Consider the following 19,412-nt stretch of genomic DNA (forward strand, 5'->3'; position numbering starts at 1 on the left):
TAAAAGCCCAAAGCTACTGTTCAGAGATAAGTACTGGCTGCAGGTCAGGAAACCAGACTTACCTCCTGACTCGGTTGCTTGCTACAGCAAGAAAATTGGACAGCTCTCTCTGGGATTTTAATTAATTCTTGCCTTAGCAAATGGCTGTAAAACATTCAGATTACAAGTATTACTGTATCTTCTTCTCACTAGGGGTTACTTATCCTTCCAGTTTCAAGATGAAGACAGTTTTTACCTTATACATCAAAAGAGGAAATGTTACATGGCTGACAGTTTTGAAGGACTTCTAGAAAGATTGAGGCAGCTGCTGCCATTATCTAGAGTCTGATACACAGCTGTATGGAGAGCTTTAACTATCTGGATGCTGTATTGTCTGATTTCCTTCTTGGCTGTGAAAACTCGTCTAACTGGGATGGACTGTAAAAACGCCTGGATTTCTGTCTGATCACCAGTGCCACCGTCTGGCTCTGACTGTCAGCACAAGGTGGTTGTAAGCCCAACTTAAAATCTTAAAAACAACAGTTCTTGGAAATGACACATTCAGCTTTTCTTTACTTTTTACAGAAAAAAGAAAAGATAACGATCTTGGCTACAACCAGGCAAACCCCTAGTGAGTCCAATTAAACTCACTCAGGTTTCTATAGGCTTGGCCTAGTTCAATATCTGACCTACAACTGCAGAGATTGTGCAAGGAATGCACTGTAGGATCCTAGTAGATATCCAAAGATTTTGCTAAATCTCCAGAAACAGATTCCTTCCTATTCAGAGTTTAAAATAGTGAGGTTTCTTGCTAAAGTCAGAATAAGCTTTTTAACACAGGATTGAAGCCCTCTCTGAAAAGTTGTATTTAAAACTATAAAGAAGAAGGGAAAAGGTACATTACAAATGAGAGAGAAGGACCCAAGAAGTTTTAACAGGCAAGCAGGCCAAATAAAGCATCCTGGAAGGCTCAAGCATTATGAATAGACGTGAATTGGCTTTATTATGAATTTATCACATTCACGCAGTGACAATGGTACAATCTGATTTATTTCCCAGACCTTGTAAGCTCCACTGGTTGATAGTTTATAGTTGAAAAACATCAGGAGAGAAGAACAAGAACATATTGCCAAGAACATCAGAGTGAGGAAGGCAAAGCCTCTGCCAAGACCATGAGTTCAGAGGGTAGAAAATTTTTAAGAAGAGATTTATCAGGGGCTGAAAAAGCATCCCAGTACCTGTGGAGAAAACCACCCTGAGCTTTCCAGAGCACTTCTAGTTGAAAACAGGAGGGAAGAGGCCACTTCTTTGGTATGGTAGATGAGTAAACAGGTTTAGCTAATGAAACAGCCAATATCAGAGAAAAAAAATTGACTTTGAAGCAAAATGAGAATAATCCTTCAGTGGTGTCTACCGTGCCTAACATAGCACATCTTGCAGATGGTGAATTCTCTCTGCATTGCTTGTCTGCAGGAGACATCGTGGTTGTCTCCGGACAAACTGCAGAGGTCTATCTAACAGCATGAAACTATTCACTGCACCCATTTGCAATATGAACAGGTTATTCCACCTCTCCTGCCAGTCATACAGAAAAGACAATCCAGGGTCCTTCACTGAAGGTGCTCTGGTCTTTCTCCTGCAAGGATTTTGACATCTATCCTAGCAAACAGGCATTTAATGTGTGCACTCTTGGTGCATTTTTCTACATGAAGGTGCATTTTTCTATAGAATACAGTATGAATATTAATCACTAAGTCACCATCTCTCCCAACAGAAGAACTGTGAAACACCAGGGAAGACTGGTAGGTGAAAGGTTCAACGAAAGCAAAAGGATTTGGTTTACAAAAATGATCTTTTCAGCTAAACTGTGGAGCTCCTTGACACGGATGCTGCAAATGATGGAAATTTACGTTGGCTCAAGAGGAATTCTTAGCAGGTTTAAAGAAGAGAAACAAGAAGAGGGTTAGTAAATACACAAAAGCCACCTCTGCCTTGAGAAGTCACTGAGCCACAGATGGCTGTAGAATAGTAGTCAAAAAACCTGTCATGATTTCTTGTCTACTATATTCCAAACATCCATTGTGGACCTCCAGGTACTATCCTAGATGGATTTTTGTCCTAATAGACACTTATATTCTTCTGATTCAGGGTCCCCTGGGACTGAGTACACCCAGAAGTTTCATTGAAGTGTACTGAAGCACAATTCATCTTCACCAGCCTATGAGTTGCCCAAGGTCACTTAAAATGTTAATGGCAAAGCTACAAATCAAACAGAATTGTCTCACCACCTTCACTCATTCTGATGACTCAGTCCTGTCTGTACACAGCAAAGAAATAATTAACAAGCAATGAAGATAGCACACATGTAGTACAGCTCTAATTTGTCCTGTTGCTCTTGCACTCACCATTATTCTCTCCATATGTAAATGTGATCAGAGCTTATTTACATTTCAACATAAAAACAATATATTGCACTTTGCCAGATTCCACTAATACTGCTTATGAAGCCATACTATTACAGCAAGCAATGATATATGGTAAAAGACAGACATTTAATGGAAGCATGAGGTGTCATGGAAATAATTCTGCTAAAATAAAAGTGAGGAAACAGTTAACAATGTTGCATTTTCAGTATCAGGGTTCAGGATAACAACCAGTTGCTTGAATGCAAGAGAAGAAAAAATCTTCCAAGTTCAAATTTCAGCCAGCAGGCACTGCTGGCAGGACTTTGGTGCCATGCACTACTGTCACATTCCACCCAGCTTCTGTATGCCAGCTTTGCAATGTAAAATATTTAAATACAATCCTCACATCTTCCAGTTCATACTTCTGCTAAGCAAATGTGAATGTATAGTAAATTCCACAGCCAGGGAACCATGTGTATGAAATTCTCAGAAAGATGGATGTTTTCTGGTTGTGTAGCTGCTTTTCAATAAGATGTTGTACACTGTGAGCTTTTCTAACCTGCTTTCCCTATGTGTGCTCTTTTTAGAGAACAGCTGTGTAGTAGTCTTTTTAATTTGACATAAATCTGGCCTGTCACTAACATGGTTAGTCCCACCATTCTTGTTCCCAGCTGCTCTGACTCACTGCCTCCCTCATTTATGAACCTGAGGTGTAAATTGCATCAGGGAACACATCCTGCTGAAAAAGTAATCTCTCTCCCAGTTTGCTGAGTCAGGTTTGGTTTTCTGCTATGTTTAATCTGATTGAACTCTGTCCTGTCCCCTCCCTGTGCCGCCCACAGCATGCTAGAAAACAGATTAATGACAAAAAAAATGGGGGGTTTTGATCCAGATATATAGCTCACATGTATAGTTCATTCAATAACAGTGTCATTCAATAGCAGTGTCATTCAATAACTCTTCAATTAATAACAGCGTTAGCATAAGGAAGAAGGGATTGGGCCTGAAAAGTAGCTGCCTCTTTTCCAGTAGCTGCTGGACATATGCTGGTTTAAATTCACTTTTTTAGCTGTTTGTCTCACAGAAGTACTTTGTCAGATAAAATATTAATAAACAAGTTTAGAAGTACATATAAATCATAATCTTGCAAGCTTTTCAACATACTACTGTGGCAGAGGATTTTGCTACTTTTTTATTCTTGGTTTATTCCCATATCTTTCTTCAGTGGATGTCTGTTCACTATCAAACTCAGAAAACCAGCCTATATTTACTTCATAATCTGCAAAACCTAGCTGCATAGGCATGTCCTAAATAAATCCTAGAATGAAACCAATTAGAACAGATTCCGTCAACAAAATGCTTATTTTCATACAGTATTCTTTATATTAATGATCACAAATTTAAGGTGAAAAAAATTGAAACAAATCTAAACATCTGTATACAAGCAGATTTCAAAATCTTAACAAAAAATCAGCCATTTTAAAGTTCTGTAAAAGGGTAATACTTCACATCTTTGTTGTGATCAAGAGGATGGTAGAGAGGAAGGGAAAATCTTAGCCTACTGACAAATAAAAATACATTGTTTATAAAAGCATACTTTTTATACTCTACATAATCATCTTTATATAATATTTTCATTTAATTGCATCCTGATAACATGGTAAACAAGCTTACTGACCCTATGAACTATTTTTTGTATTTAAAAATAAATCAGTAGAATGACACTAGGTCACCCTCAAGACGTGTTACTAAATGCTGTTTGGTAAAAGGTACAGAAAAATGGTGTACACAGAAAGTAGAATGTTTTCATTGTTTAGGTAAAAAACTTTGTGGTGTTTTAATGTATTGGACCAGAATGAGCTTTGTGGGTGAGGAGTCTTTGATATGGCTTTTTAAAGATCATTATCTTCTTATAATGTAAATACAGAAGTGATATAACTGACTGATGTTTCATCTGGAGATTAGGATACTCCAGCTGCACCAGGGAGACACATACAAATGAATGAGCTTGGTTTACGAAAAGTCTTGTTAGCTTGGCAATTTGCCCAAGATTATTAATTTGTTATTGTTATTATTTACAAATGTCAGTAATTCAGGGTATGGGCTGACATCACAGTTAAGCAGCATGGCCAAATACTGTCAAAGGGCAACACTCAGCCATTCACTCCTGACATGCACTTCATGCCAACACTGGGACCCATCTCATGCTGTATTGAGCCAGTTCAGGCAATTAAACCCCAGAAAACCGATCCCAGAAAATGTTATTATGCTTCAGCCAGTTTGGCCCTGTGACCTTCATATGTAAATAAAAACATCTATACAGTTATTTCAAAACCTTACCAAAAAACCCCAAACATTTTGAAAGGTCTGCAAATAAAAAACTTCTTTCTTTGTTGTGCTCAGTAGGCTGAAGAAGGGGAAAATCTGACAAACTTTACAGTTGTTTATAAAGAAAATGAAAGCTTGTATCTTGTATTCTACAAATCCCTGTAATTTACAAAAATGCGAAAATGAGGGTAAATATTTGCTAGCAGAAACTTTTATTTCTTCTTTATCAGTCAGGAACTGTCTTTCTGCCTCTGGAGCTCTGCTCAGCTAAGTTTGTAGCTTCCTTTTAAAAGAATTCCAACGTGGCACTTCAGAGTCAGACTCTTCACAGACCAGACACTGTGGGCTAATCAAAGAAGGGCCACTTTTTAAATATTGAACAAATCTGCAGTCAGAGACCGACTGGCCCTGACCTTTAAAAACCGAGTCGTATCTTAACTTGTTTTCAGCTGCCCCTCATTTGCACAAACGCTTTTTCTATTCCCTATGATCTCACGAGTCCCTGCGCACTCAAAGGCAAGGAACCCCAGGCGAACAGCAGGACAGAGCACCTCTCCCTCTCGAGCCTGCCTTGGATCCTCGCCACCTTCCACACCAGCGACGTCACCGCCACGCGCATCTTGCGCGCTCCTGACACACCCCCGGGCAAGGGCCTCCCAAAACCCGGGAGCCCAAACCCTGATTGGCGGATCCGCCCCCGCCCGCCCGCGGCGGGACGGAGCCTCGCCGAGCGCCCGGGGCTGCCATGGGCGAGGAGGCGGCGCAGCCCCGGCGGCCCGGGGTCGGCGTGGGGGTGGTGGTCACCAGCGCCGCGCACCCCAACTGTGTCCTCCTGGGCAAGCGGAAAGGCGCGCTGGGCACCGGCACCTACCAGCTCCCCGGAGGCCACCTGGAGTTCGGGTAGGAGCCCCGCGCTCTCCCTCCCCGCCCTGCCCTTCCGTGCCCTGAGGCGGCCGGGCCGTGCCGCGCCGTGCCGGGCCGGGCCTTCCCTCTCCTTGCCCGCCCGCAGGGAGAGCCTGGCGGAGTGCGCGGCGCGGGAGACGCTGGAGGAGGCGGCGCTGCCGCTGCGCCACGTGCGGTTCGCGTCGGCCGTGAACGCGGTGTGCGCGTCCCAGCGCTACCACTATGTCACCGTGCTCATGAAGGGCGAGGCCGAGCCGGGCGCCGAGCCGCGCAACCAGGAGCCCGACAAGAACGAGGGTGAGTAATCATCTAGTTCCAAGCCCCCTGCCACGGGCAGGGACACCTCCCACTAGATCAGGTGGCTCAGAGCTCCATCGAGCCTGGCCTTGAACACTTCCAGGGATGGGGCATCCGCAGCTTCTCTGGGAAACAGAAAAGCTGCTCAGGCAAAAGGACTCTGGATGTAACAGAGAACTTGTCTTTGTATTGGTAGTTTCTGCATGATCCATCCAGACTTGCAGAGGAAGAATTGTTGTATCACAGAAACACAGAATATCCCGAGTTGGAAGGGACCCCCAAGCATCATCTTAATCCCATTCCTGGCCCTGCACAGGACAACCCCAACAATCGCACCTTGTGCCTGAGAAGATTGTCCAAAAACTCCTTGAGCTCTGTCAGGCTGCACTGTGGAGCCCGTTCCAGTGCCCCACCACCCTCTGGGTGAACAGCCTTTTGCTAACATGCAGCCTAAACCACTTCATGCTGTTTCTTTGGGTCCTGTCTCAACTCTATACTCTGATTTTTTTTTCCTTTTTTTTTTTTTCTTTTTTTTACCCCCTACAGGCTGGGAATGGGTCAAATGGGATGAATTTCCTCCAGCAGATCAACTGTTCTGGGCCTTACGTTGTTTAAGAGAGCAAGGTTACAATCCCTTTACTGAAGAGTTCGATCATCTAAAGGGGTACACAGGAAGTCACCAATTAGAGTAAAAACAAATTGTATGTTATGTAACAAACTAAAGGACAGACCTGCTTTTTTTGGTGCAGAAGAAAAAAAGATTTAAAGTGCTCACCCTGCCCATGTGAAAATATTATCTTTACCAAAGAAGAAAATACCAAACGTTTCAGTGCTTTTACCATATTTCACATGATGGTTGTCTCATTTCAGATCCACTTCCAGGTCTAGTTAACAATTAATGCTTGCTTTTACAGAAAACTCAGTGTTTTATCTAGTTAATCTTTATATTGATGAACAGCCATTTGGAAGTCAGAACTAGCCAGGGAAGCTTACTCACTTAGAAGCAGTTGCAGCAAGAAAACTTACTTGTTTAAACCTGCTTTCCTGTAATTATTGGACTGATTTTAAAACTTAGCTTTGTCTCTTAGCTTCAGTTATGAAGCTACTGTCATGAACAAAAGTTACATTTAATAGACAGTGTCTTTTTCTCCTGCAGACAGCAGTATATATTTGAAAATCAAAGGAGTATTATAAATGTGAAAAAATTGTCGTGACTTATTGCAGGGAATGAAAATTCCCTGACCCTTCTTGCCACTTGCTTTCACAAGAGAATTCTGTTTAGAGCCTCAGTTACACTGAATTTATCTGCAGAAATGTCTCAGATCTCTGCAGTTGATCTGAATTTATGTTACTGAGCTCTTAAAATGGAGAGGTGCCTACTCTACTAGGCTGACACAAATCTCATTTTTAGGTGTAGCTCCACGGCAAAGTCATACTTTGTGGCTAAAGAGTTGTCAGTATTAAACAGCACAGATGGGTGTAATTCTGTATGGCTACTGAGACTTGGTAAAATTGTAAATTTTGACTGATTAAATGACTGAGTTCTTAGTGGATGAAACTACAGTACCCAACAATATATACAAAACCAAGGAGTTCATATTTTTAATTTTTCTAGAATCTGTAACCAATTTTGATTATTTTCTAACTGTAAGTCACTCAGATACCAGCAATTAATTTTAGGATATAACTTTAAAAGAAATCACTAATTCGCTCATTTTTTTCTTGCCAGGGTTTTTTAAAGCACAGCTCTTGTCTATTTCCTTTAGATATACTCATTGTACAAAAATATTGTAAGACACCTTTAATTTCTTTTGAATAAAACACAGGCACAATACTGAGAGATTAAAATTGCCTGAAATTATGAATTGATTTCTCAGTTCTTAAGAGAAATCAGATTGAGGGGTTTAAAGCTCTTCCTTACTTTGTACACCCATTTTTTTAAAGAGAGATGGCTCTTCTTGCTGAGAAGCAGACAGTGATGAGGCGTCAGGATGCTACTGCCCATGGCAATCCTGCTTAGAGTTTGAAGTATTAATTACGTGCAATTTCCCTTAGGACAGATACCCATTCTCTGAAGCGAGGAAAGGAGTAATGTTACACACCAGTTTTGAAATGGGAAATATCACTTAAAAGTCCTTTGCTACTGTACCTTTGTAAAAAGCTTATTTTTCTATTCAAAAGTGGAGATTTGCTTCCTGAATGCAACCTTATGTACACTAAAAACGATTCCATTCAGCTGTCAAACAAAGAAGCTGTAGGAATAGTTGACAGATGTCCTGCCCATCTGTCACAAAGAATAATGAAGAAGAAAAAATTAAAATATTTAGTACAATTTTTAATTTTAGAAGGCATCTAGCTTCTGATGAGAAAACAGGAGCCACTGCAAAATGGTTTGTCATGCAATAAATACTTTCTTAGCATGTTTTGTTAATGGTTATATTCATTCTATATCTTATAAATACACAAGTAGACACTGAAATGAGGACACAAACAGTATCTCCATATGTGAGCATTTCTCATTTTTAAGTGGACTGAGTAAATGACTACAGTGCATTACTGCAACCAGCTGTCAGCAATCCCCAACTTAAGTAACTTTATTTGTATGTATCAAACATTTATATTTCCCACCCCTCCAGAAAATTTGGTTCACAGTCGATTTTAGCTGCCAAGACTCAGTCCTTTCAACTAAGTCTTTACTTTGATTTTTGGTACTTTTGCTAAATAGGAAAATCTATTATGTACAGATCTACACCACTGAGTAACAGAACACTCAGTTACCATTTAATGGTTCACTGAACTGCTTGTAACTGACAGAACTCACCTAAAATGGCATTATAGTTAGCCAGCATTGAGAAATATACTCCTGAACTGTTCATAGTTTGGAGCACTGACGCAAGGAAACTGATTAGGATGCATCTAATACCCAGAGTTTGATTTTATGCTAAGTGAACAGTGGGCAGAGCTGTTACCTTACCTATTTTTTAGATGTTGGTTGGTCCCATTTAATCCTTTAACAGAGTAACAAACAACCCAGAAAAAGAAGTGGTCATTGCTTCAGTTCCATCTTATTGCCTGGAAACAATCACCCACCTCCACAATATTTCAGTTGGTGAATTACATGATACAGCCATAGAAGAGTTTTGAGTAGTCTGTAACACTACACTTTCCAGGAGTATTAATTATCTATTTTTGTATTTAGTTTCAAAAATGTCCTTGTAATTTAGAAGATAAAAAAGACCAGTGAACTGTATCTGTGGGATGTGTTAAGAAAGGGGCATTTAGAAAGAAAATACCAATCCCATTATACAAAGCATTAAGAAACTCCATTTTGCAATATTGTGTATGATTCTGATCACACATGTTTTAAGACAAAAACTGATTTGACCAAGAAAAGGGGTAGGCAAGGTTATCTAGGATGACTGAGACAGGGCATGTGTATTAAGGATTAATGTGAATTAAAGAGCAAAGACACTGGAGGTAAGCACCCAAGAGGAAAACACAATACTGAATAAAGGTTACAATATGTATATATATTAGTAACTTTAGACTGTGAAAGAGGTGACAGTTTAGTAACTCTGAAAACACTTCTAAAAAGTACAGCTGAGACAAAACCCATTTCTCTGAAAACAAAAACCACTGCCCCGTATTATGTGATTGAACCTGACTGAAGTCTTCCTCCTTTCTACATCCTTATGGGATTTGTATGCATGTTGGTCACAGGTGGCAGCATTACTGGCAGCAACATCTGGGAGACTACTTGAGCGAAGGAGGAATTATCTGATTCATCAGATACCTCCTGTGAGGAATCTACAAAATGGAAAGTGAAGAGAATTGTGGTCTGTGCTGCAGGAAACCTTGCTGCAGGACAGTAACTGCCAGGAGCAACAGTTCACATGAGTCACGTAATTTTATCAGAGGGTTGGTTACTTAAGAGAAAAGCAGCTGTCATAAAATGACTCCTTAAGCAAAAAAGAACAAGGACAGGAAAGCCAAGGGAAGTGCCTTTGGAAAGACAAAATAACATTGCAGCTGATGCAGGAAATGCAACTGCCGAAGTAAACTTGATCTGTTTACAAAGTAAACAAATTAGCAGGTTCAAAGAAGTGAAAAACTTATAGATGACAAGAACAAAAAAAATCCTTGAGCACTTTGATCTGAAAGGAGCTAAACCTGCAGCATGCCCCAAAGCATGTCACCTCCAGGGTCCCAGGCCACTTAACCAAGTATTGGTGCAGCCTCGTGGGTGGGCACTTGCTGCCTCAGGGTCTGCCCAGCTTTGTGTGTACCTGGAAGGACTCACCTGAAAAGGAATGACAGGCTTTCCACTTCTGATTCCTCCTCAGCTGCTTCTAATGCTGACTGGCATTTTGCAAAGGGGAAAATGGAGTACAAACTTCTGAAAATCAGAATTCAACCACATACTGGGATAAAATGTGCCAAGTATTGAAGTTACATGGCAACTCATCTAAGATTCAAGTTTGGAAAACTGAAGTTAGATCAAAGCTGAGTTTATTTATGACAAATTATTCATTATATATTACAATAATTACAAACTCTTTTATTACACCTTATTGCCATATTTTTGTTCTTGATACAAAGATGATCAAGAACATGGATTTAGGCAGTAACAAAAAAAGATACTAAAATTACAAACTTCATGTCTCATTTCTGTAGCATAGAAAAGGCTATCATCAAAAGAGTAAAGTTACTAACAAACATACAAGGGGATTCCCCTTACACCTTTTTTCCCAGGAACTTATGTCATCTAATGTATAGTAAATACATATATATAAATATATATTTACACATCTCTTGCAAACATACATTTACACAATCACTGAGAATCTGACATCTCTCCCCCAGCAGACAGCTCCCAGTCATTTCACTTGAACATCTAATGGGAAAAAAACAAGTCTATAGTCCATGGTTTTAAATTAGTCACCCTATTTCTGAGCCAGCTGTTATCTTCTCCCTACACAGGGCTGCTGGTATAACAAAAGGATATTGCAGTTTGTGACAAACAGCATCTAACCTACCTTCACCACAGGAAAGGTCTACTAGGGATACTGTCCCTCTCGTACCTAGTCTGAGTCACTGCTGCTGCTTGAGGAGTCTGTTGACATAACTTCTACATCATCTTCATTCTCTTTATTGTGTCCTGGAGGCTCCAACATGAAGTCATTACTATGATTAGGAGGTAGCATGTTCATTGACATATCACTTGACTGCCAAGGATACTGAGGAGCAAGCACATCTAGAAAAAAAGTGGCATAATCAAACAATCTATCAGTTTTGTATGTTGACAAATTTAATAAGACAGATCAACCAGAACTTCATTTTAAAATCAAAACAAATATTAAAATATTTTCTGAGTTTTGGACAGATTAAACCCTCCAGTAACACCTCAAAAACATCTCATGATAGAGCAATTCTGTAACTGTAAAAGTCTACTCTGCCAGAGAGGCCCATTTATGTAGGTGGCTCTTAATAACTTGATATACAGAGCTTTTCACCTTCAAAGCACAGTTTGAACTGACTTAACATTCACAATTACTGGGAGTAATGAAAATTATCACTGTCTGTCAGTATGCAAAAATAGATAAAAATGTAAGAAAAAAAAATTCAGGCAGACCATAAAAATTCAGAGAAAAAAACTTTATCCAAATATGCCTTCATTTGAATGAGCTGAGAAGGGAAGCCAGTGTTTTACAGTGTGTGGCCATGCTTCAATGCTAGAACCAGTCTGCTGTTAAACCAGGATGAATGTGTGTGCTGAGCAGCCTCAAAGTTTGGAGGCTACCAGGCAGCCCAGCAACTGGCTTGCACATTCACTAAGGACTCAGTAAATGGACATCTCTGCAGGAGTCTCCAAAAGGACTAGATCCTGTCATTAGCATTCTCAGGACATGCCTCCACACACCAACAGATTCAGCATCCCTACACAAAATGCTGGGGCAGCCTCAACTTTCTTGTAAATGAATGTTTCCCTCTTACCTTGACAGTCTAAGTTATGTGAGGGTTTAACCTGACAGAGGAGCCCAAGACCCAATTAAGAACTTAACTGGAGGAGTTTAAATCCCACATCTTCCAGCTTCTCAAGGAAAATTCCTGAAAATTCCTTTCAGTTCTTACAGACAGCACTCAAAAATAAACAGATCAAGTCTGCATCCTCTAAGGCAGAGGAGCCAGCCAGAATGGGCTCTACCAAAACTTACATAAATAAATGCTCAAACTCCATTAGGAAGTCGCACCCTTAACATCTCCTCTGACCGTATTTCAAATGAACAGAAAAGATAACGTGGCCCATTCCTCAGCATTTCCCTGGTGGGTTGCTAGGGACAGATGTCAGGGTCCTACTCCCATTCAGCTCACTGACCCATTTTATCTGAGGCCAGAGGTTTACAAAGTGAGATGATGCAGAATTTCAAGTCACTTCCTAAGAGTGACAATAGGATTAGACAGATGATCGGAAACACAAAATCCAAATTTACTATTTCTCCAATGGAGTCGCAACAGGGGTTTTTTAACAAATTCAGCATCATACTTGAAAACAAGCCTTCCATAATGCCTGATAGTGGCCTAACAGACATGTAAGAACTGTTACCGATCTCCTGTGAAGCCAAACTAAGAATTTTTCCACCATTTAGTCTAACCATGGTAGATTAATGCTGCACAGGTACAGAGGAACTGAACTCTTGATTAGATTACTGTAATTTACAGCTAAGTTCAATTTTACCATGAAGGAATGAATCCCACAGAAGTCAGTGGAAGTGCCCATTTCACTAAGCAATTAAGGGATTAAAACTTGATTCCTACACTTAATGTACTATCTCAGCAGTTGTCCCTTGCCATGTCTTTTAAATCCAGAACTTCTAAGCATAGACTCAAAGAAAGGTAGGGGATGACAATAAACTGCCTTTCTTCCAAATACAGCTTTCACAATTCCATGCTTTGTCATCACCATTAAGTAAAAGTTGCTCTAAAAGTGCTTCTTTCTAATATGACTGGAAATCACTTAGTTTGTTCATTTAAAATATGTGAAGGTAACTGAGTTTTGTTTATATTGACTTAGTTGCAGTGTCCGCAGTATAGCATGAAAAAAAATTATGAAATTTCTAATTAACTCTCTTTACTAGGTCTTCAATGCTAGGGAACAACATTAACCATAATTTTCACTGCTTTATCTCTGGTTTGCCTTTGCTAAGGGAAATGTATAATTGCTGTGACTCTATAAGGAATAAAGAAAAACAAAACAAAACTGAGTTTCACTTACCTGGCAGTCTGCCTGCTGCAAGTGCATCCCCTGGTAAGTGCCCATTAACTCCATTGGTGGATGGGTTGTTCATCTGACCCAAGAGACCACTTCTCATTTCCAGGTCTGTAGGATATGGCCTACGTGGGTCTCCTTTAAGAAAAAATGGAGAAAAAGAATGCTTTGAAATATTTAACAACTGTCTTGTACACAGTAGTTTTAGCTTCAGTGCCTAGTTTAATGACCAAAAAACTCCATACTCTGGTTGCTTAGATAAGCAACAAGCATCACATCTGTTTTATTAAAATCCAAGTCTGTCTTTCACTTAGACTTTCTTTGTTCACTCAAACTTGTCAGAAGCAGCATATTAAAAAAAAACTCCAAGCAACCCAAAGCAACTAAAACCAAAAAACCCCATCATGTTTAAAATATATCTTTGCTCTCCCTGCTACTTCATGGCTAAACAGCAAGAACAGGAATTGGATCAAACACATTTTCATTTTGGACAAAGAGGGTAGTAGCCCAAATTGAAACACGTCATGATAAAAGTTCTGCTTCTGACTCCACTGTTTACTAACATTCTCTGAGAGAATATTGTCAGGGGCAAGAGGAAACACAACCAAACACATAGAAAAGCCTTTAGCATACTTGGCTTTGACTTATAATCGGGGCGAACACTCGGGGAAAAAAGCGAACAAAGGAGAGCAGAGGAGGCCAGTCTGTTAATGAAAGCAGACAGTCTCATAACCTTTTGGAGATGTATGTGAAGTCCACAGGACTTTGGATATCCATTTTTGTTGAAATATTAGATGTTAACAGCTGAAAACAATGTTACTCTAGTAAACCCCAGTGGTTATCACCGTGTAAAAACATTCTAAGACCAGATATTAACCATGATTTATTACAAAAAAGAAATCTAGTGCCATAAACATAATAGTTACCTGGTACCCATGTCAGAGGGGCACAAACAGCATTGCTAGCACTGATCCTATGGGCATATTTAATTATTTCTTCAGAGGAAATGGCACCTGGAAGAACGGAAAAAAAAAAGTTACTGCATTCTCAAGAGATTGCATCATTATTTCAGAATATCGGACGCCAATATCTAAAAGACTGGGAATGTGATTTTGCCAAACATTAAGAGCCTGGTTCAAATGCAGTAACTGTTTAGAAGATTCTCAGGCGACACAAAGATGAGCTTTGCAGTGAACTGATTTTACAGACACGAGTGCAAAACACCTTCAATGTCAATGGTTCTCCAACCTCATGAAAAACACAATCTCTTGAACACGTGTACTTGACAAGCACAATTCCTAAAACTTCAGCTCCTGCTTTATTATAGAATTTTCTGCAGGAAAGAAGGGGTTTTTGTTTGTTTAGTAATTATAGATTGCACCCAGAGGAGTCCTTCCAAATATGTGCCTGTACTAGATTAATAGAAACTTTATGAAATTCCTTGATTATCTAGATGAAAGAGGCATAACAAAATGATAAAAGACACTGTAAAAAAACACTCAAAGAAGATGCCTCCCCTCCCCCTTCAAAAAAAAAAAAGGTCATTTAGCTTGGTAAGTGCCACAGAATGGCAGGAATTGCTACAATTATAATCTAGTATCACAAGCTAGTCAGTCTTTCAAATAAGGTGCATAGACACACAAACATTCTCTTCCTTAATAAACCTCCTGAGGCAATTCGGTAAGGCACTTAGGTAATCAGAAATACTATTATCAGTCCAAGAAGACTGCTGAGACACTTTCACATTAAGATATGTTTGCCACAATAAAAAAATTAAATCCTGCCTTTATTCTGAGGAAATGGTTATAGTTTCATAATGAAATGGAAATCTGTGTACACATGAAGCATCTGAAATCTGTGATAGCAGAATTAAAAAAAAAAAAGGCCCAACTGGAGCTCACTAACAACTTTCTTTAGAATTGCATTTATGTAGTATGTACAAGCATGGATACTCACCTTTTCGTGCTTTTTCAATTGATTTCAATTTTTCCTTTGCTTGATAAACAGCTGTTGCCTAGTTGTAAAAAATAAAAACCCACAAAGTAAACCAAACCTTCAATGCATCTCTAATTTATAAACATCTACATAAAGTCAGCTCTCTGAATAAATCCATTTAATTGCATTTTAAGAGAGAAACTATTCCATGAACATTTTCAAAACACACAGAAATAAAGTATGTTTAGCAGAAAATTAGCATTATAAAAAAACCTTAATACCATGATAACTAAACAGTGTTTAACTACTGAGAAAAAAACCCAAACGACTAAGCTCTTATGAAGTTTTAAATATTTAAATCTTCTCAAACTAACACAACACCACTTTGCCCAGAACCACCTTTTCTACAAGTAGATGCTCAAAAGCAAACACATCATTATGAACTTACCAGTATGTGCTCTGCTTCTTTTAGCTGTTTCTGCAGCTGCTGAATATCATTATCCCGCTTTTCTACTACCTTTTCTAAAAGCTGCATTTCATGATGGATTTTTCCCTGATCAACTGCCAACTTCATTAGCTCTTGAAACTCTCCATCTCTCTGAATCAGCAGTTCCAGGATCTATTAACAAGAGTTTTGCAGAACTTTTAATTTGGCTAGAGTAACAACACACCCTCAGTCGTGCTACAAAGAAGAGCAAATGGCATCCATAGGACTATTTTTGTTTGAATGAAAAATGAAACAAAATTTCTTCCTGTTTGCAGAAACAGCCTATGAAGCACACAAGAAGTGAACAAACAACAGGAGAACCAAGAATGCCTTTGTAGCAGGGCCAAAGCCCCATCATGAGCATTAGCTTGCATATAGGCAAGGACAAAGGGAGAAAGAAATAACAAACAAAAGAACAGAAAAAAAATAGAAGGTAAGCATTATGCTTACCCAAAGAAACACAATTCAGAAAGTCAGCTTACCTGGCTCTCCTCTCCTGGTTGTGGAAGCTTTTGGTTTCTTGAAATTGCCAAAATTTCAATTAGTTCCCTGAAAGGAGAACTCCGTTTGCACTATTTTCTAGGGCATTATCACATGAAGTCATCCCAAATTTACCAGACTACTGGTATCGTTACAAAACTATCCATGGACCTGAGTGTTTTGTATTATATAATACACTGTGGGCAGGGATTTTTCAACCAACAAAGCACATTATTTTCTTTGTTATTTGATCTCATGAAGTCCTCATGTCTTTGAACTCAAGAAATGTTCTAAGTGCCTGTTAAACCATAAAAGACATAAGCAGAAGCTGAGAGAAGAAACAGCATAATGAAGTGCATTCATATCCTTCTTCTACTACCTTTGTTCGTTGTAAGAGGGTCTTCAGTGTTTTACTTCTCTACTTTTTCTCCATTTTTTTCCCAATATACTTGTAGTTTAGAGCAATTAAGTCTACACTTTCAAATATCTCCAGAGCCTGTCATGAAACTACTTTTACAACAAGTATTTCCACAACAGCGTATTAGCTGTGCATCAAGTACACAAAAATATTTAAAAAAACTGATAATATTCTGGTGCTAGGCTAGAAGTGCTCCTCAAACAGACCTCTTGATTATCCTTCCAGATATCCAGATACTCTGCCTCTGTTCTGAAAAGCCAGCAAAAACCTCTGGGTACCATGATGCAAAAAGGCATTTTCTGTAAATTCAGCAAAGTTATGTGGCTTCTAAATCTATGAATGGCAGTTCAACCCTATGCATGAGTAACTGCCTATCTGGAAACACTGTCCTTGGAAGTACTGATTCATTGCTTGGTCCAGTGTAAGCAGCTCAGTGTGAGTTAATACAGCAGTGGGGCCAGAACCTCACAATAAAAACAGATATTTTTCAAAATGTGGAAAAAAAGCCCCCCAGTAAAGCTCTAATCTTGGTCTAAGTCTCTCGGCCACTCCTGAACACTACTATGATTTTAAACAAGTAGAGAAGGAAGAAACTTGTCACTGTCGCTTAAAGCTTTACTCTACCTGACCATCACTGAGCAGCAGCAAATAAAATCTGTTTTAAGTAGGTCAGCTACCACCATCAAGGGTGATGTCATGGAGGGCTGTAATTCTACTCTGTGTTATGCACAATGTAGATTCAAAACTATAGAAAGGCTACAGATTAGACGTGTTGCTTAATTTTTGCCTCTACCACCAAACCAGTATTGTGACCAAGAAAGGCCTAGCTCCAGGGTGCTGCAACACTTTGCTGATCAACAGGAAGATTCACTAAATGCTGAAAAAAATAGTAATTTAGATAAAGAACAAGTTTGTTTTCATTTTTCCATAAACACATGTTCTCCAGCAACCCTTACGTCACAATAAAATCTGTGACTGAGGATAAAACTTAACCAGACACAACAAGAGCAACTCACCAATACCTTGTCCTACTCTTGGTGATCATTGAGGGAGCAAGCCACAGGGACAGCACAGGTTATTCCCTCTGAAAAAGCTTTCCTAAGCTCCTGCTCTCCCTGAGGTGTGGAAAATAATTAGGAACTAGCTGAACTTCACTGCCAGATGTGCAGTGTAGTTGTTAACACGGTTGACAACTTGCATGGAGATTACCAGTCTGGACTCAAGACCGTGGACTAAGTATCTGAGCACTTCTGTAACTCTGAAGACGAGCTCTGCAGCCTACTTGGAGTGAATGTAGCACTAATACAGGCAATGACCAGGACAGCTTATGTCATGCAACACCATCTACGTATTTCTGACTTAAGCATAATTTTTAGTGACTAATAAAATGCCTAAAATCGGCGTGTGAGTGTGCACTTTATGGGGAACGCAGGTGTCAACCAAAGGAGAAAGGCAAGTGCGAGAAAAAGGAAGCGCTCCTTCTCTCTGAAAAAGGGAAGCGAAGCACGACCGATGCTTTCCCACTGGGATGAGCGCCGAGGAGCAGTGCGCAGGGCCGGGCCGAGCCCCCGGCGCAGCACCAGCCCCTCTCCCGCAGGAGCCGGCCTGAGGACGGCGGGAGAGCAGGAAAACAAGAACCCGAGCCGGGCTCGTGTAAAAACGTGAACCCCGCGGTCCAGTCGGGCCGGCCCCTCCCACCCCAACCTCAGGGACTCCCGCTCCTCCCGCCGCCCCCGCCGGAGGCTCCGCGCACGCACCGCGCCGGGAGCCCTCACCCCGCCCCCGGTGTTCCGCCGCCACCCAGGGCCGACGGGAGGCCGAGCGCGGTACCTGGCCAAGAGCTCGAGATCCTCCAGCGCTGTCAGGAGCCGCTCCCGGGTGCTGCTCCGCTCCCCGCCTCCCCCGCCCGCCGTTGCCCCTGGCCCTGCCGCCGCCGCCATCGCCATCCGGGCGCGGGCCCGAGCGGGAACCGCCCCTCGGGAGGCGCGGGCAGGCGCGCGGCAGCGCCCCTGGCGGCCGAGGGACGAGCAGCGGCCGCTCGGCCGTGTGCGCCTGCGCGGGGAGGCGGGCGGAGGGCGGATTCCCTCCCGCCGGCTTTCGGGAGCCGTCCGGGGATGGGAGAGCAGCGGCGTCTCGGCGCGGCTCGGCCCGGGGGCCTCTGGGTGTGAGGGGAAAGGAGGTCGCATCTGCCTCGTCGAGGCCAGATGCGCATCTGTCAGCGCCCTGTCTTGCAGCCGGGTCGCTGCACGAGGAGCTGCGCTTGTTGCTCTTTTTGAATCACAGAATCATTTAGGTTGGAAAAGATCTCTTGAGATGATACCGAGTCTGAACAGCACCATGTGAACTGGACCACGGCACTAAGTGCCACGTCCTGTCTTTCCTTAAGCACCTCCAGGGACGGTGATTCCACCACGTCCCTGGGCAGCCCACTCCAATGTTTAATCACCCCTTCTGGGAAGAAAGTCTTCCTGATGTCCAACTTAAATCTTGCCTGGTGCAGCTGGAGACTCTGACCCCTCATCCTCCTATTGTTAGTTACCGGGGAGAAGAGGCCAACTCCCACCTGGCTACAACCATTCCAGCTGGAATGCATTTCCAGTCCCCGGGTCTCCACAAAGAGCCTCCAGATGATACTGATGTATGCTAAAGATACAGAAAATGGGCTGCAGGTAAAGTGTGTGCAACTGAATTACATCTTCGGGGGCTTAACTCAATTTTTGAGAGTCTTGGTGTCCAAAAATCCCTCAGGTGCCTTTGATCAGATGGAGGATGAAATCACAGAATCAGAGAAATGGTCAAGTTGGGATAACAGAGGGTCATTTGGTCTAACCTCCCTGCTCAAGCATGGTTTTCCTAGAGCACATTGCACAGGATTGCATCCAGAGGGTTCTTGATATCTCCAGTGAGGGAGAC

General features: G+C 41.2%; 2 protein-coding genes across 3 annotated transcripts; one reads left to right on the plus strand and one right to left on the minus strand.

The window, feature by feature from the left end:
- Positions 1-5,387: 5,387 nt before the first annotated feature.
- Positions 5,388-7,777, plus strand: NUDT15 (nudix hydrolase 15). Its single transcript, XM_069010633.1, has 3 exons — positions 5,388-5,612; positions 5,722-5,912; positions 6,459-7,777. The coding sequence occupies exons 1-3, from the start codon at positions 5,458-5,460 to the stop codon at positions 6,602-6,604; spliced, it is 492 nt and encodes a 163-aa protein (XP_068866734.1). The 5' UTR covers positions 5,388-5,457; the 3' UTR covers positions 6,605-7,777.
- A 96-nt stretch (positions 7,778-7,873) lies between these two features.
- On the minus strand, positions 7,874-18,481 carry MED4 (mediator complex subunit 4). 2 transcript variants are annotated; one of them, XR_011149914.1, is made up of 8 exons: positions 18,330-18,481; positions 16,084-16,150; positions 15,563-15,733; positions 15,136-15,193; positions 14,106-14,192; positions 13,186-13,317; positions 10,213-11,166; positions 7,874-9,719 (listed from the first exon to the last, which is right to left on the minus strand). XR_011149914.1 is itself a non-coding variant. In XM_069010616.1 (7 exons), the coding sequence occupies exons 1-7, from the start codon at positions 18,443-18,445 to the stop codon at positions 10,994-10,996; spliced, it is 804 nt and encodes a 267-aa protein (XP_068866717.1). In that variant the 5' UTR covers positions 18,446-18,481; the 3' UTR covers positions 7,874-10,993. The 2 variants fall into 2 exon arrangements, 1 of the variants encoding a protein (XP_068866717.1); XM_069010616.1 differs by having other exon boundaries at positions 7,874-11,166.
- Between the last annotated feature and the right edge of the window lie 931 nt (positions 18,482-19,412).

This window comes from Aphelocoma coerulescens, chromosome 1 (assembly GCF_041296385.1).
Source record: "Aphelocoma coerulescens isolate FSJ_1873_10779 chromosome 1, UR_Acoe_1.0, whole genome shotgun sequence".
In the NCBI taxonomy this organism is placed as follows: Eukaryota; Metazoa; Chordata; class Aves; order Passeriformes; family Corvidae; genus Aphelocoma; species Aphelocoma coerulescens.